The sequence below is a fragment of the Sorex fumeus genome, unplaced genomic scaffold, assembly GCF_029834395.1.
Source record: "Sorex fumeus unplaced genomic scaffold, SorFum_2.1 ptg000130l, whole genome shotgun sequence".
In the NCBI taxonomy this organism is placed as follows: Eukaryota; Metazoa; Chordata; class Mammalia; order Eulipotyphla; family Soricidae; genus Sorex; species Sorex fumeus.
In genome coordinates, this window is record NW_026606187.1 from 3,686,197 (window position 1) to 3,705,087 (window position 18,891).

Here is an 18,891-nt window from a genome sequence, read left to right on the forward strand (position 1 = left end):
TTCTATTTTTCTATTTTTCTCTGTCTGTGCATATATGTCATTTCTTTTTCTATTTATCTACGGCTGGAATTTGGGTTGTTTCCATAATCTGGCCATTACAGTTAGTGCTACAGTGAACATAGTTGCTGTGTAGATCTTCTGGAATTTATTATTGGATCATGCTAAGAATTGGAATCACTGAGTCATGGATATTCTATACTTCATTTTTCAGGTATCTCCATACTGTTTCCATAGAGCCCACAAAGGACCATATTCCCATCAATATCTTTCCCCACATCCCTGACAACTCTGGTTGTTGCCAGTCTTTTTGACATATGCCATTTTAAGTGAGATATCATCTCACTTCTTCCCCCGCCCTCAGAATTCTGCCTTTTCAGGACTATGTAGGCAGCATCTCACTGTACAAGCCCAGGAGGTACCATTTGGATCAGGAAAATTCAGATATTGAGAAAATGATACAAGTAGCAAAGATTTATTAGTGATGGACTATGGGAAACATAGTGAGCAGGACTGGGCAGGAAAATGTTCAGATATGAATGCAGACCTGATGTAATTTCTCACTAATTGCTTGGCGTGGCTCAGGGTCCATCATCAGTGGATACTCCTGGAAAGCAAAGAGATTTGGGTTTACTTCAATGGCTTCGTGTTTTTGTACATGCATTTTGTCTACCATAATGTGGGCTCTGAAGAGCACTTCAGAGTGACTGTATCTTTGGCTTTACACGACTGTCGTCATATCTTAAAAGACAGATCCCTAAACTTACATTCTCATAAGTATCTTTTCCTTCTGTAACTGTCGTCCTGGATTTTAATATGACTTTATCTTATTATTTCAAACAAAGTTTGAACTTCAGGGCCTATGCCGTTACATTCTTAGATTGATTTCACTTGAATGAACAGTTTTGATGATCTGTATGAGATATTTTTGTTTCCACAGTGAGTCTGGTGAGTGTCCAACATGGGCAGACATAATACAGTGACTTTATTTATGGACATAATCATGTCCCCTCAAGACTTTAAACAAATACTCTCTCCTCCACAAATGAAAGCAAAACAGGTTTGAGGCAATAGTTCAATAGAGAACACATGTTCTGAATGCAGGGGACCCAGGTATTGCGTGGCTCTCTGACTATATTTAGGAGTAACTCCTAAATACAGCCAACTGTCATCCTTAAAGCAATAATAATAACAATTTTTAAATGTAGTCAGCTTGGGGCTGAGAATGGAGCTCAGTAGTAAAGCACTTGCATGCATGAGACCTGGGTTAATATTCAGTTCTACCGGAAAAAAAGAAGGAAGGAAGGAAGGAAGGAAGGAAAGAAGGAAGGAAGGAAGGGAGAGGAGGAAGAAAGAATAAAGAGGAGAAAGAAAGAGGAGAAAGAAGAGGAAGAAAGAAAGAAAGAAGAGGAAGAAAGAAAAAAGAAGAGGAAGAAAGAAAGAGGAGAAAGAAGAGGAAGAAAGAAAAAAGAAGAGGAAGAAAGAAAGAGGAGGAAGAAAGATAGAGGAGAAAGGAAGAACAAAGAAAGAAAAAGAAAGAATAGAATAAAGGAAGAAGAAATGAAGAAAAAGAGAGAAAGAAAGACATAGAAGAGAGAAAGGAAGAAGAAATAAAGAAAGAGAGAGAGAAGGGTGGGGTGCCATGACAGTTCCCTGGGAGCAGGAAGGAGTGGCGTTTTTGATTAGGAGTTAAGTCACTACCCTGCACGGGAATGCTCGCTGCTTCTCTGGAATCTGCATCCCAGGTCCCCATCACATTGGTTTCTGTCTCCTGGGTTCCTCATAAAGATTGTTATTTCGGCTATGTTTTTTAATTACCTCTATATGCAGTTACAAAGCTGTTCATGATTGGTTTTCAGTCATACAATGTTTCAACACCCGTCTCTTCACCAGTGTACATTTTCTACCACCAGTATCCCCAGCTTCCCTCCTGCCAACAGTCTCTCTCTCACCTTTTGGGCATTCATTCTGGTCTGCATACTGAAAGGTTATCATGCTTCTTGTTTCTTTACCTACCTTCAGCATTCAGTTTTTGTTTAGAGTGATCATTTCCAAATATCATTATCATAGTGATCCCTTCTCTATCCTACCTGCCCTCTCACCCCCCACTCCCACCCCCCCAACCATGGACCAGTCCTCCCAGACCTTGTTTCTACTGTCCTTGGGTATTAGTCTCATACTATGTTTTTTTTAAATATTATATTCATTCTTGAAGATGGAAAAAGATTGGTCTTCAGTAATAATTACACACCAGATCCTTTCCTAGGCACTAAAAAATCATAAGACCTCAACTGTACCCTGAAATGCATTCATCACCACCTTGTACCTGAGTCTCATGTAGGTGTCTTCCATGACCCGTTCAGCCAACTCCAACTTTCTCTCACCAGATTTAATCTGTAGGAGAAAAACACACCTATGTTTAATCGTGGCCAACTATTCTATATACAGAGGGAAAGGGGCAAAACATGAAACAAAACATGTCCAGATGTGATGGGTTACCTTATCCGAGCAGAGATCTGAAAAAGTCTATACACACCACACCCCGTGTTTAGCTTTTGGGGGCCATTACAACATCTGCAGGGGGTGTGAAGGGGTCAACTCCTGGGGTCGATTGCAAGTTACCTGCTTCTGGAAAGTGGAATCTGCTTGTGAGAGTTGGTTTTGAATTTCCTCAGCTTGTTGCCTATAAGATATGATTGCTTCCATCACATAAAGTATTAATATTGAGCATGACTTTATGTTGGGGGGGGGGGAGGAGATGGAATGCTCTCCAGAGATTTTGTGGGGCCTGTTGCCATACTGGGAATTCTCAATCTGGGTTGGCAGACCTGCAGATTTCAGTGGTCAGCTTGGTGATACCATGCTTCTCCATCACTGAAATTGTCTGTGAAGCTAGGGGAGTGTTGGCTGCAGTTCCAGGCGTTTAATTCAAGGCCCCCTGCGTGCCGGGTATGAATTCCAACCTTTTGATCGATCTACCCAGCACTGAGGATTATTTTAAGTCAGCTCCCTAATTCTTTTTGCAGTATATGTTTCTTGATATGTTTTACCTATTCATGTGTTTCGCCATTATAGAAGTATCAAGCATTGCTAATTAGTTTATGTTTTAATATCTTCATATGAAATGGTTCTGAGTTGTTATAGTTTACCATTATCAGAATTTCTCTGATTTATCAGTAAATGAGCATCTTTCTTCATAGGGTTCTATTCTCCTTTTACTTATATGCCTATAATATATTTTGTACTATAAATAATTATAGTACCAGCATTGCAAAAAAAGAGAGAGATCCAAATTCTAATTAGAGATGTGACCTAGCCTACTGTTTCAGAAAGAATCTGACAGTTTACACCAGCCCGAGAAGTGCTTGCTTGTGCTAAGTTTCCCCGGTCTAGAGAACATTATGCATCCGGGAATTTTAGTAAGGTATTTTTTAAAAACTAAAAGTGAACTGTTTTCCTTCTGTCAGTTCTCTTTATGTATGTCCCCTGAACTTCTATTCTTATTACTCTGTTAACTGAATCTAAACATTCAAAAAAGGTTAAAAACAAAAAGTCCAGGTGGTTCCCTGGCCTCTTCTAGTTTGAATTTGAACTCACTTGTACTTTTTTATCTCATCTTCAAGTGATTCCAGCAAATCCTTTGATGTACATAGTTGACTCTCCAGTTTGACTCTTTCTTGTTGTTTCCTTTTTAGCTTCCTTTCATGGAAAAGAGGCACAATTGTCCAATAACCTCTGTGAAACTGCCCTTCCAACCTCCCAACAGTCTGAGGGTCTGGATTCATCATACGCTTTCACTCAGGCGGATGGTGGTTCCTCTGCATTTGCCATTTTCTACCTACCCATTTGTAATAAAGTAATCAAAAGCACATAAAAAGGTACTGCACATGCTCCTAGATTCTGTATGAGATGCTGAGAGCTCATATTATTTAAACACATAAATCTATGCTTGACCAACCCATCACAACTACATTATCTTTTTTTTTTTGGTAGGGAGCACACCTGGGGGTACTTGGGCTTATGCCTGACTCTGCCCTGAGGGTTCACTCCTAGTGGGCTCAGGGGACCACAAGGGTTGCTGGGGATTGAATCTGCATCAGTAATGTGCAAGAAAAGCTCCTTTCCTACTTTACTATCTTTCTGTCCCCACAACACATTCTACCATGAAACAGGGTTCACGACTAGTCTCACTCCTGCATTGGGACTCCTAACTTCCATTTTCAGGCTTTTCTCTGGCACATACAGCAGTCACAAAGAGAATCTTCCGGGACAGAGCCCTCAAAAGACTGCTGTTCATTACCAGACATGTCTAAGGTTCAGGAGTGAAGCCCCTGCCTCTTCCCTGGTATATTTATTTAAGGAATCAATATAAATTCTTGTGCTGGCAACATTTATTAACTGCAAAAGAATTGGTCATCCACAGCCAGGGTGGTATCTCTAGGAAATACAGTCAGATGTACAAGAGTTAATCCCTGAATGTCAGTCCATTTGAACAAGAGCCAGGTCATGAAGAATAAAAGCAGCAAGAAACAATGGGTTGAAAAAACTTCATGGTCTGTGTCACCATCAGAAAACTAGGTTCTGAATGAAAGTATTTCAATATGACACTTGATTTACTATAGAACAACACACAAAATTAGAAGACCACATAAAGTCAAGAGGACAGAAATTAGACTATCTTCTTAGACTATGATGCACTGAAAATAGAAGGTAATCACACACAGAAATGGATAAATAACTCAAACTCCTGGAAATTAAACAGATCACTTCTGAACAACCAGTGGGTGAGAAAGGAAATCAAGAGGTTTCTGGAAATCAATGATAATCACAATACAAGCTAGCAGAAGTTGTAACAGTAAACGCAGCATTAAGAGGAAAATTCATAACTATGCAAGAATTCATCAGGAAATAAGAAAGCACCCACATAAATAATATAACCACATATCTTAAGAAACAGGAAATTGACCAACAAAAGGACCCCAAAGCAGGCAGGAGGAAGAAAATAATAAAACTCAGAGCAGAAATTAATAAATTGGAATACAACAAACAACAATCCAAAAGATAATGAAAACAAGAGCTGGTTGTTTGAAAAACTAAAGATTGATAAACCACTAGCAAGATTCACGGAGAGAGGAAAAAACCCTAATTAACTGAGTCAGAATTGAAAGGAGGAGACTGGTCCAGCCTTTTAAGAAAATAATATGGGTAATTATTTCTCAAAAATCTAGAAATTGAGTTCCGATTTGACTCAGCTATACCACTTCTAGGAGTATACCCTGGGGCCCAATAACACATGACACAAACATCATCTGCACTCCTATGTTCATTGCAGCACTATTCATCATAGCCAGAATCTGGAGACAACCTGAATGCCCAGAAACAGACGAATGGATAAAGAAACTATGGCACATCTACACAATGGAATATTATGCAGCTATTAGGAAAAATGAAGTCATGAAATTTGCCTTTAAGGGATGGACATGGAGAGTATCATGCTGAGTGAAATGAGTCAGAAGGAGAGGAACAGATATTGAATAACTGCATTCATTTGTGGTACATAAAAATAATACATAGTAGAAGACTAAGGGAAAACAGGGTTTAGGAGCACTGGTCAATGGTAGGAACTAACCACAAGTGTGTAGGGAACTGAGGGTAGATAAGATAGAGAAGAGACCAGTATGACAATAATAGCTGGGAATGATCACATTGGACAAGATCTGAGGGTTAAAAGTAGGTAAACGGATTTTCTTGATAACCTTTCAGTATCAATATTACAAACCACAATGACCAAAAGGAGAGGGGGGGGAGAGAGAGAGAGAGAGAGAGAGAGAGAGAGAGAGAGAGAGAGAGAGAAGAAAAGTATCTGCCATAGAGAGAAGCAGGTGGTGGGGTGCGGGGGTGATGGGAAGGGAACCTAGGGACACTCATGCTGGGAAATGTACACTGGTGGAGGGATGGATATTGGAATACCATATGACTGAAACTAAACATGAACAGCTTTGTAAGGATCTATCTCACAGTGATTCGATAAAAAAAAAATGAAAGAAAAAAGAACTGAAAGGGGAAATGTCACAACACATACCACAGAAATTCAAAGGATCACCAAGGAGTACTTTGAAAATCTTTCTGCCAGAAAACAAGAGAACCTAGAAGAAATGAATGAATTCTTGGACTACTGTAACCTCCCAAGGTTGAACTAAAAGATGGAATGCCGGAATAGACCTATCACTATCAAAGAAATTGAAATGGTAGTCAAGTCTCCCCAGGGGCTGAAGCAATAACACAGCTGATAAGGCACTAGCTTTGCATGCAATCGACTTGGGTCTCATCCCCAGCATCCCATATGGTCCCCACCACCCCTCCCCCGACCCACCAGAAGTGATCACAGAATACAGAACCAGGAGTAAATCCTGAGTCCACTGGGCGTGCCCTAAAACCAACCAAAAAAGTCTCCCCCCAAACAAAAGCCCAGGTCCAGAAGGATTCACTAGTGAGTAAGATTAGGCACAAGACAAATTTGCTTACTCTCATCATTTCTATTCAATATAGTACTGAAAGAATTTGTCACAACAATTAGGCAAGAAGAAAGATATTAAGGGCATCTAGATAGGAAAGAAAGAAGACAAGCTTTTACTCTTTGTGGATGACTTGATACTATATTCAGAAAACCTTAAAAATTCTACAAAATAGCTCCTAGAAACAATAGATTTATAAAGTCTCAGGCAACAAAATTGACATGCAAAAGTCCATGGCTTTCCTATAAACAATGAAATCCCACTCAGAATTATGCCTCATAAAATAAAGTACCTAGGAAACAGCTTAACCTTACAAAGCGCTACTTAAAGAAATGAAAGAGGAAATGAAAACACAACCCCTGCTCCTGTATTGGGAGGATTAACATCATCAAAATGACAATACTCCTAATGCATTATACAGATTTCCTACAATTCCTATGAAGATGCACATAGCAGTTTTCAAAGAAATAGATCAAACACTCCTGAAATTCATTTGGAAAAATAAACCCTGTTTCGTACCCCCACGTGCAATAGTCAAGGAATCCTTGGGGAGAAGATGGGAGGCATAACTTACCCAACTTCACACAGTACTACAAAGTAGTAATTAAAACAGCATGTTTATGAGCTTTTATTTGACCCAACAATTCTACTGCTGGGAATATAACCAAAGGTCCCAAAAGCACAATGAAGAAAATATCTCTACCCTCCTATGTTCATTGCAGAACTATTCACTATAGCCAAAAATTTGAAAACAACCCAGAGTGTCAGGAACAACTGCCTAGATAAAGAAGTTTTGGTACATCTACACAATCAAATACTACTTAGCCATAAAAAAGATGAAGTCTTACAATTTGCTGATGCATGGATGAATCTGGAGAGTATCATGCTGAGTTAAGCGAGTGAGACAAAGAGGAACAGACACAGAATGATCTCATTCATATGTGGAATACAAAGAAATATAGTAGTCAAATAACTAATTCCCAAAGACAATAGGAAAGAAAAGCAGGAGAACTGGTCCTTAGTAAGAAGCTTATCACTGTGGAAGCTTATCACAGTAGTTCAGACTTTGGAAGGAATAACACAAAAGCCAAGTATAAGGGATGATAAGAGCTTTACTTTTGTATGTGGGTAAGAGGGTCTGTGGTTTTTGGTTCCCCACTAAGAACCACAGGAAAGTAGGAAAATATAAAACACACGATTGAATTCATCATCGTTCTAACAACACAACAGAAAGACATGAAACCAAGATGAAGAAGAAAGTTCAGTCCAGTTCTTGGAAAAAAATTTCCCAGATAAATCTACAAAATTTAAAACAATCTCAACAGCCAGAAAACTGAATCACCTTTTTACACATGTGTTGACTTAGGACGAAAATGTGGACTTGGAGTCTGGTAACAAAGGTGAGTCTTAGTGATGCCACCAGCTTTGGTTGGGCCCTAAGAGACTTACTGGGTAGGGATAAAGATATACTGGAGACACACTTGCCTTTGTAGAGGTTGGGCTTGGAATGAATGATGCCAGTTACAACTGATTTCAAGGCATCGAGACTGCTGGCACCTCTGAACACCTACCAGAAAAAAACTCCCATATTTTGTCAACATAAGTCGATATTTTTCTAAATATTTTTGACCATGCAAGGCCTGTCACTGAATAAAAAGTTATTTAACACAGATCTAGACAAGGCAGTATGAAAGGATTCAAACTCAAAGATGGGCCTAGAGTAGAATCTGAGATGAGGAGATTAATGCCCATACATACTCACTACCCAAATATGAGATAACTGGCTAGATCAGAAAGAAAAAATGCAGATTTTAGAAATCAAGGTAGCTAGGGCAGACACAATATGTACTGAAGGATCTAGTGTAAATATCTTGGATCTGATGCTAAGAGAAATAAAGTTGTGCACATTAGAGATATAGTCATTCATACAACAATATTTGTTAGAATTCACACAAAGCACCTTACTTTTCTATCTTGGCATTTTTCTGTTGATATAATGTCAACAAGAAGTAATTTTTATTCTTCAGTTGTCTGAGTTCCACTTTTTTGTTTTTCTGCAGAGATCTCAGCCTGCTACAACTTTCTTCCAGCTTCCTTTTCATTTCTGTGAAGAAAGACTTATTTTGCTATCTGCCTGCATGGGTTCGGTCAAAAAGGAGATGGGCAGAACCTTCAAGGCAGCAAATTTGCCTTCCCAATACCAACTCATTCCCATATTAGGAGATTTCATTTCTTCCCATTAATCAATATACCTTCCTGGTTGTGTTTACGAGATCTCAGGTCATTCCATTCTGATCTCTCAGTTCCAGCGTTCACTTCTGACTGTTTGATAGGTGTTGGAAAAGATGACATATGAAACAAACATCAGAGGCCACGGAGACAGTACAGGGTTAAGGCTCTTGCCTTGCATGGCTGCCTGGGTTGGGTCCCCAACACCACACAGTGTTTTCTGACCACTACTAGGACTGATCCTTTAGCATCAAACCAATAGTGAGCCTGAGCATCACTGGGTATGGTATAATGCACCCCCCCTCAAAAAAATGCTGAAAAGAAACAAACATCTGCCTTAGCTACCCCATGTTTCATGTGAAAGTGATTAATCCATTTTGGACTCACACACAAAAAAAGTGTAGCACACAACAAAAAGAAATGCAAAATAAATAAAAGGTCCTAAGCTATACATTTTTGTGTATCCGTAGAATTCCTCCTTACTGAATAGTGGGACAGATGGCCATATGTCAAGGAGAAAGCAAATAATATGAAAAATGGCTTTGCTTAATGTCTATCAATATAAAGTTTAAAGAAATATACAAATTTGTTCATATTTATGCATATATAAATGTATCTTTATATTTTTTCTAATTGCCTCAAACTCATACCAAGTTTCAGCATTATGAGGTATCTAGAGACTGAGCAAGTTGTTTAGATACTTTCCTTTCACATCTTTTCAGTGAACTACTCGACATAACTTGGGAGGTAATGCTGAATGTGAAGGGATTTTCTAAGTTATAAAAAAAAAAGAGGGGCAGGAGCAATAGTACAGTGGGTAGGGTGTTTGCCTTGCATGTGGCCGATCTGGGTTCGATTCCCAGCATCCCATGTGGTCCCCCAAGCACCGCCAGGAGTAATTTCTGAGTGCAGAGCCAGGAGTTACCCTGAACATTGCTGGGTGTGACCCAAAAAGCAAAATAATAATAATAAAATTAAGAACACTTCCTAATCTCTGAAACAGAAAAAGTTTCTGGGATATGGTTGAGTTCCCAGCCCACACTCTATCACACTCTACTGTGGTACATAAAAAGAGAATGTGAACACTTATTTTGTCCTACCTAACACAAGTTCATACGTCAAAATGAGACAAAGTCAAGTTCTTACCAAATCCTGATTCTTGACATTCATAGCTCTTTGAGATTCCAATACAACATGTGCATTTTGAAGCATGCTGTTTAAGTGGTTATTTTTCCAGTCAAATCTATTGATGTTATCCTGCACCAAAGTATATTGACTCAGAAATAATTGTTCACCAATTTTACTACTTCTTTTCCAAGAAAATACAGAAAAGAAAAAAGTTTTACCCTATACATGGCTGCTTCATTGGATATCATCTTATTTTGACTCTTAAATTCTTGGAGCTGTTTCTTTGATTCATGGATCTATATATACATATAAAAAATCAGAATTTAAAGATATTGCTGTCCTAGATAAACTTTCATTTCAGTGTGTGTCTCCTTGCATGTATGCACACACAGAGTAATGCTTTAAATATGAAAACTTTGTAGACTTGTTCGAAAGAGTACGGTAGGTTGAAAAAAGAATTACCAAGATATCTGCATTATTAGAGATGGTAGTCAGTGTAAGTAGAATTATGAGTATAATCTCACCTTTTGCTTCCAAGTGGATAGATTTACTTCTATTTCTGTGTTGTCTTTCATGAAAACTTTGATCTTCTCAGTTATCTGCTGTGAACTAACTAAAAGGAGATGGAACAATTCAATTTCTAAGATATTTAGGCACACAGAACAATGGAATAATACCGGAACTGGAGTGGTAGCACAGTGAGCAGGGCTTTTGCCTTGCATGTGGCCAACCTGGGTTCGATTCCCAGCATCCTATATGATCCCCGAGTAATACCTGAGTGCAGAGTCAGGAGTATCCCTTGTGCATAGCCAGGTGTGACGCAAAAAGCAGAAAAAAAAACCTCAATATATTAGCAACATGAAAACATAATCTGGCATGAGTGACAAAGACTTTTTCTTTATCATCGTGCCTATAGAAAGCAACTTTTGGTGTCAGTTTAAATATCAGAAATTTTTAAAATAAATTATAGTCTTATTTTATTCAACAATGAGGAAACACAATAAAATATCATTTCTTAGCATCTCCCCCATCTATAATCACATTCTTAGGAAATTCAGTAATGTCATAGCTGTGCTTTAATTGAGGATAAAACTGAAAAATAAGTACGCTCCCAATCTGCATTTTCTTCTACAATTATTAAGGTAAATAGACTCTCATAAGAACAAAGTAAAGATCATTAGGTTGTCCAGTTTTTTGCTCCCAGCCCCTTTCAGTTACTATTTGCAATTTCACATTAGAAAATGCAAAATGCTGACTGATTTTATTCTCAAAGGCCTCCAATATCTCCCTATTGGTGAGTAGAATAGATTCATTAGATCCATTTGAGGGGCTCAGAAGGTCAAAGTCTTTGTAATCACACTTGCATAAAATGTGCACTCAGAGAAGAATAAGGTAAGGCCTAGAACACAGTTCAAAGTTCCAAACTCATCTGATAGACGTATACTTAATTTTAAAAATTTATTTATTTATAGTTGAATCGGGCTGGAACAATAGCACAGCGGATAGGGCGTTTGCCTTGCACGCGGCCAACATGGCCAACCCGAGTTCGATTCCTCTGCCCCTCTCGGAGAGCCCAGCAAGCTACCGAGAGTATCTTGCCCGCACGGCAGAACCTGGCAAGCTCCCCGTGACATATTTGATATGCCAAACACAGTAATAAGTCTCACAATGTTACTGGGCCTGCTCTAACAAATCGATGAACAAAGGGAGGACAGTGATACAGTGGTAGTTAAATCACCATTAGATACAGAGTTATAAAGCTTGTTACAATGTTATAACACCTGTCCCTTCACCAGTGAACATTTTCCACTACCAGTTCCCCTGCCACCCCACCCACCAGCCTCCAGTCTATGACATGCACTTCTCTCTCTCCCTCTCTCTCTCGCCCTGTCTCTCTCCTTCCCCCCTCCCCCCTCCCCTTTTGGGCATTATGGTTTGCAATATAGGTGCTGAAAGATTATCATGCATATCCCTTTACCTACTTTCAGCACTCAGTTCTTGTCTAGAGTGATCATTTCCAATTATCATTCTCATAAAGGTTCCTTCTCTAACCTAACTGCCCTCCACCCACACATACTTATGCCAAGATTCCAACCATGGGCCAGTCCTCTTGATCTCTGTTTTTTCTGTCCTTTGGATATTAGCCTCTATGTTTTTTTTTTTATTCCACAAATGAGTGCCATCATTCTATATCTGTCATTGTCCTTCTGTTTCATTTCATACAGCATGATACTCTCCATGTCCATCCATGTACAAGAAATTTCATGACTTCAAAACCTAGCAAGCTACCCGTGACTTATTCAATATGCCAAACACAGTAACAACAAGTCTCACGATGGAGACGTTACTGGGCACACTTGAGGAAATTGATGAACGGCAGGACAGTGCAGTGCAGTGCATCCTCATTTTTCCTTGTGACTGCATAGTATACCATTATTTTTGTACTAGTTTCTTTATCTGATAGACATTTAATTCTCACATGTGCAAAATTATATCTCTCTGTCCAATAGGAGGACTCTGATGCATTGAGGAGTGACAAACACCAACATTTGAGAGACTAGTGTGTCAAGCAGTGTCCCTGTTCTCACCAGTCAACGCCCTTCAACCAGCCATCTATGAAGTTTCCTATTTGACATCCTCTTCATTTCCTCTTGTGCTTTCTGGCATGAATGGCTCCCTCCTCTTTGTACTCAATGAACATAGTTTAAACCTCTATTAGGTGGTGCTGGAGCGATAGACAGCAGGTAGGGTGTTTGTCTTGCAGGAGGCTGACCCAGGTTCAATTTCCAGCATCCCATATGGTCCCCTGAGCACCGCCAGAGTAATTCCTGAGTGCAAAGTCAGGAGTAATTCCTGAGTGCAAAGCCTGGAGTAACCCTTGTGCATTGCCGGGTGTGACCCAAAAAAATAACCCCAAAACAAAAAAACCTCTGTTTGGAGACATACTTCCTGGTGATATTGTGGCTGTTCTCTAAGTATTAAGGTTACTGTTTAGTGTTTTAGCATTTAGTGTTTGTATCATCTCTATGGACTGGAGTGATAGCACAGCGGTAGGGCGTTTGCCTTGTGCGCAGCCAGCCTGACCGAGCTGGGTTCGATTCCTCCGCCCCTCTTGGAGAGCCTGGCAAGCTACCAAGAGTATTTAATATGCCAAACACAGTAACAAGAAGTCTCACAGTGGAGACGTTACTGGGCCCGCTCGAGCAAATCATCTCTACATTTTAACAAGAGCAAGTTGTGTGGAAGTACTACCAACCTCACACTACCATTTTCATTTACTTCCTAAACATTGTTATATAAAATTAAACTCATTCTCTTCTCTCTACCCTCCTGAAGTTCCTCCTCCTTATCTCTTTTTAAGTTTCTTATTTTGATGCTAACTCCAAATCATTATTTCCTTTGCGACACAGGAAGATTAAAGTTTTCAACAGTTTAGAGTGCTGAAAGGAGGTAAGGGGAAATACCTTTCAGTTTCTATACTGCAAACCATAATGCCCAAAAGGAAAGAGGGAGACAGAGAGAGAGAAAGAGAGAGACAGAGAGGGAGAGAGAGAGAGAGAGAGAGAGAGAGAGAGAGAGAGAGAGAGAGAGAAGGAGAAAAAAGTGTCATAGAGGCAGGCTGGAAAGAAGTGGTCCTAGGAAGGATGAGTATTGGAACCTTATATGACTGAAACCCAATCATGAACAATTTGTAACTCTAACTCACAATGATTAAATTAAAAAAAAACAAATAAAAAATTAAGTTTCAACAGTTCGGAAGTTAGAGTTTAAAATTTTTCATGTTTACTCAGTTGAATTAAACCCATATCAGATACCCATAAAGAAAAAATATCACAAAGACAACTGAAAACAAAACTCCTACCTTGACACATCTGAGGCTTAACCTAGGACAAGGGAAAAAGGAAAACCAAAATTGAAGTAAAAAAATTATTCATATTTCCTACTAACTTAGTTAAAATAACAATTCATTGAAACCGATACCAAATATATACATATGAAAACACACATATAATGTTATTTTATGTATATTCAATGTAAGCAAATTAATTTGTGATTTAGACACAGAGATTAATGACAAAATCCAGTGATCAAACAAAACAATTATAATCATATACACTATAGAAAACATGTGAATATGATCTCTTTCCCTTTAAATACCTTATATATAACATTTTGGGACAGCAGTTGATTATGGTAACTGAAATTACAGAAAGCAAACCGTGGATGAAGAAGAACTACTGTCATAATTTTATTCAGTGTGATGAATTAGTACAATTAAAAAATAGAAAAATTTTAATTTAAGTCACGATACTTTATGAAACATTTCAACCAAAATACATTTTATTGAATAAGAATCAGTATAATTTTGACAATGCATGTGGTTGACTTTTTTTTTTTTTTTTTTTTTTTTTGCTTTTTGGGTCACACCCAGCGATGCACAGAAGTTACTCCTGGCTCATGTATTCAGGAATTACTGCTGGCGGTGCTTGGGGGATCATATGGGATGCTGGGAATCAAACTCAGATCGGCCGCATGCAAGGCAAATGCCCTACTCGCTGTGCTATTGCTCCAGTCCGTGTGTGGTTGACATTTTTATAGACAAATGCATCATTTATTTGGATTTTTGTTGTTCAAGCTAATAACAATTAAAAAAATTTTAAAAAGTAATGTGGAGTTCATGCCCAATTCAATCAGCTTAATCAATGACTGAATAAACAGAAGTACTCCTACATTAAAAAAATAAACACAAACACACACACCAACATAAACCCACCGCCTAACCCCTCAAAACTTGTACTTAGACATATAATGTTACGATTATGGAAAATCATAGCAAGAGCAAATTTTGGAAGAATCTGGAGACTAGGGTGTGGTAAGAAAAGATGACTCCTTACTCAAAGAATAAGGAAAAGGAATAAAATAGTCTTCTCTTCAGAATACATACACTCAGCAAGAAAGTGCAGTTAAGGGGCTGGAGAGATAGTATGGCAGGTAGGGCATCTGCCTTGCACATGGCCAACCTGGGTTTGATTCCCAGCATCCCATATGGTCTCTCGAGCACCGCCAGGAGTAATTCCTGAGTGCAAAGCCAGGAGTAACCCCTGAGCATCGCTGGGTATGATACAAAAAGCAAAAAATAAATAAGTAATAAATAAATAAATAAAGTGCAGTTAAACATATAAAGTATTAAAGTATATCTATCTAAAATCCTTGAGTCAGTAAAATTGTCCTTGAAAAAGAATACTACAGGGCCAGAGTGAATAATAATACAGTGGGTAGGGAGCTTGCCCTATACACAGCTAACCCAGTTTCAATCCCCAGCACCACCCCTGTGCTCCATTGAGCTTACGAGAGTGATCCCTGAGAGCAGAGCTGGGTCCTGGTTCTGCTTCCTGCTTGCAGGGCAGTGTCCAAAGACTCATCTTCATAATACGGTTGGACACCAACAGAGCACTACCAGGTGAGGCACTCAAACAGAAAAAAAGTGCTACAGAGTAAGGATAATTATCAGAACAGGTAGAAAATAGGGCATTATTTTGTGGTAGTGTGGTCAATTCCTCAAGATGTACCAATCCTTAATGAGCATACGTCGAACAACAGAGTATCAGTATATACTTCTAAGAACAGAATATCCTCCAAAACCTGAGAAAACTGCTAGGAAAAAAATCAAAGGAAATTCAGTTTACTCACACAAGTAATAGTTCTCCAGAGAAAGATGGCAAAGGCACACATTCCTAAGTAGGCAGCAACAAAGGTTATCTTCCACAAAATTCTTCCAGCATCAGGTCCAAGGTGAAAATCATCAGGCAGAATATGGACCAACTGAAACAACACTGTAATGAGGAACTTCCAAGATGCTTATAATACATAGCACTGTAGCACTGTCCTCCTATTGTTCATCAATTTGCTCAAGTGGGCACCAGTAACGTCTCCATTGTGAAATTTGTTGTTACTGTTTTTGGCATATCGAATACACCATGGGGAGCTTGCCAGGCTCTGCCTTATAGGCAGGATACTCTCAGTAGCTTGCCAGGCTCTGCCTTATGGGCGGGATACTCTCAGTAGCTTGCTCTCCAAGAGGGATGGAGGAATCGAACCTGGGTTGGCTGCATGCAAGCAAACGCCCTACCCACTGTGCTATCACTCCAGCCCTTATAAAACATATTTCACAAAAAATAATCACTTTGGAAACATGAATCATCCACCAGGTGATAACCATAGCTCTATCTCCTCACATAAGAAAGGGAGGAAAAATAATAGAGAGTAGGAAAAATTTGTTACGGGCAGTAGTGAGTTCACTTACTAAATTAACATACTGCTGGATTCATTGTACATACACATGTCACATACCATCAAACTGTATTTATTTAAAAGGCACTGCTAATACACAAATGGTAACACATGTAAAATATAGGGGAGATCATGGAAACATTCAAAATATGTTGGTAGGAAGTTGTAATGGTGGTGGGATTGGTGTTTGAATATTAAATGTAATCAATTATTGTGAACTATTTTATAAAAGGTAAAGGTAAAGGTAAAGGCCCTCCCGTTGATCGTCGATTTGCTTGAGCAGGCCCAGTAACCTCTCCATTGGAGACTTTGTTGTTACTGTGTTTGGCATATCGAATACTCTCGGTAGCTTGCCAGGCTATTTTTAAAATGTAGAAGAGATCTAATCGACAAACTTTTGACATTTCATTTTGCTGACACACATATTATAAGTATTTTAAAAATAGTTAATAAAATAATAAATGCAGAAGATAATTTAAAACTGAAAGGGTAGTAAATAAAAACTTACATTGAATAGGAAGCTGAAGACTTTCGTGTATTCATGAAATATTCGGATACATTTTTTTGAAATAAAACTAAACAATTGCTCAAACTGTTGAAAGGGGGAAAATAATAGACAAAAAATTCTCTTACAGATCCAAAGGAGAAAAATATACAACAGAGATGTTTATAGACAGAGGCATAACTATAATACTGATATTATTTCACCTAAAATTATTTATAGAATATTTTTAGACCATTGAGAGTTTTCTTACTGTTTGATTCTAATCCAGAATACAAAATATATTTCTGAAGTACATAAGTTTGCACAATAGAGCATGCTCATTGTTTTTAAATTTTAAGGTAATCACTCAATACCTAATATCATAAAGAGCTCATTTTAGTATTTCATTTTATTGTAACCAAATCAACAAGCACGACTGATTAAAAGGCCCTCCCGTTGACCATCGATTTGCTCGAGTGGGCCCAGTAACGTCTCCATTGGAGACTTTGTTGTTACTGTGTCTGGCATATCGAATACGTCACGGGGAGCTTGCCAGGCTCTGCCGTGTGGGCAAGATACTCTTGGTAGCTTGCCGGGCTCTCCGTCTGCTTAATATGTGAATTTATACAGAATCTCTGAAATGTACGGTCACTAAAACCGTACATGATTTAGTCAAGTCAATCATCTTTTAGATATGATTTGTATTTTAGGTGGGAAAAAACCTACCTTGTCACTAACTAGTCACATTTCCAGACACGGGAATTCATGTTTCAACTCATTCTCTCTGACAACCATTTGTACTCAGCAATTGATACTTACCTTTGAGATGCTCCCATGGCCATTGTCATTACCATGGTCATTGCTATGGTAAGCAAGGGAGAAAGTGTGGAACATAAGAAAAGTTCATTAATCCAAATGCTAACAGATGAAGGGGAGATTAAATGATTTACAAAAATGCAACCTCTGTCAAGGCCCAAAAAAAACCCACAAAAACCAATCCGTAAAAGCCCATGATCGTGATGTTGCCTTTGGGACGCAAAGGAAATTGGCTCTTCTGTGATCAGAGATGCTTACATGCCCATTGCTTTCTCCCTCAATGCCAGGGTTTTCCTAGGCCACTGAACCTTTCCAAAGCCTTGTCTAAGAATCAGTACATGCCAACCAAAACCAACCTACTTGTCATTATGAGGTGTTTTATGTCTCCCACTCCCTCTACCAATATAATTTTCAGTGAGAGTTAAATTTCACAGTAGCCATGTTATTTTCCTTGGGTGCTTGAATCACTCTAAGGATGTCATGAATCCTTTCTGTTTGGGGCCAATCCCATGAACATTTTACCTATGGAAGGAGAGAGTCAACTCCTAAATCTGTCACTCCTCCTGCTTTACCCATAATCACAACCAAACAAGTGGCACAACTATAGTCACTTATTTCCAAGTCTGAGGGCTTCTCAGGTTCCACCCACCTTGTTGGACAGAGTTCCAGGGGGCAACCGCCAAGAAAAGAAGACAAAGAATGACAAAGAAGTCAAGCCAAAAAGTATAGAGTACAAATGGCAGTTTACTTTTTTCTATAATCGTTGGATATCACTGTCTCCAGGGCTGCAAACCTTTGGAAATAAGAATAATGTACTTGTAGGAAAACAAATTCCATAGAGGAGAGACCCCAAATGTGCAGAGCTAGAAACAGAATCTGATGGAGCATCCACAAGACATTTAATGATCAGGAGAAAAAAGTAAATAAATTTGCCAAGGTATAAGTCACACATCACCCAGTTCCCCGCTGGAAGACTTCCATCGAAATTCTTTCAAGCACATTCACAAATCCTTTTTGATTTCATGACTATTCCCAGGTTTCTGTCATATCAACCCTGTGGCATTGGCCCACACAGCCTAGCAGAGCCCAGGACTACTTGTGGAGAGGATGTCCAGAGATTGTCAGGCCATTCACAAAGCCACTGTCTCAGGAAGCACAATCCTGCTCAATGAAAACTTGTTAGTTAGCCACAGTGGGAAAGAGTTTAGTGGGCAGGAGGAAGCCATGCCTTTTTTTTTTTTTGGTGTTTTGGGTCATACCCGCGATGTACAGGGGTTACTCCTGGCTTTGCACTCAAGAATTACTCGTGGCGCTGCTTGGAGGACCATATGGGATGCTGGGAATTGAACCTGAGTTGGCTGCATGCAAGAAAAATGCCCTACCTGTTGTACTATTGCTGCAGCCCCAACCATGCCTTTTGAAGATATACTC

At 39.0% G+C, this 18,891-nt stretch overlaps 1 protein-coding gene across 1 annotated transcript; it reads right to left on the bottom strand.

Annotated features, from left to right (window-relative positions):
* Window positions 1-503: 503 nt before the first annotated feature.
* On the bottom strand, window positions 504-10,188 carry LOC130046020 (transport and Golgi organization protein 1 homolog). The gene is made up of 8 exons (XM_056138948.1): window positions 10,088-10,188; window positions 9,888-9,998; window positions 8,765-8,834; window positions 8,478-8,616; window positions 3,595-3,696; window positions 2,620-2,680; window positions 2,324-2,391; window positions 504-604 (listed from the first exon to the last, which is right to left on the bottom strand). Exons 1-8 carry the CDS (start codon window positions 10,115-10,117, stop codon window positions 592-594), a joined length of 594 nt encoding a protein of 197 aa, XP_055994923.1. The 5' UTR covers window positions 10,118-10,188; the 3' UTR covers window positions 504-591.
* Between the last annotated feature and the right edge of the window lie 8,703 nt (window positions 10,189-18,891).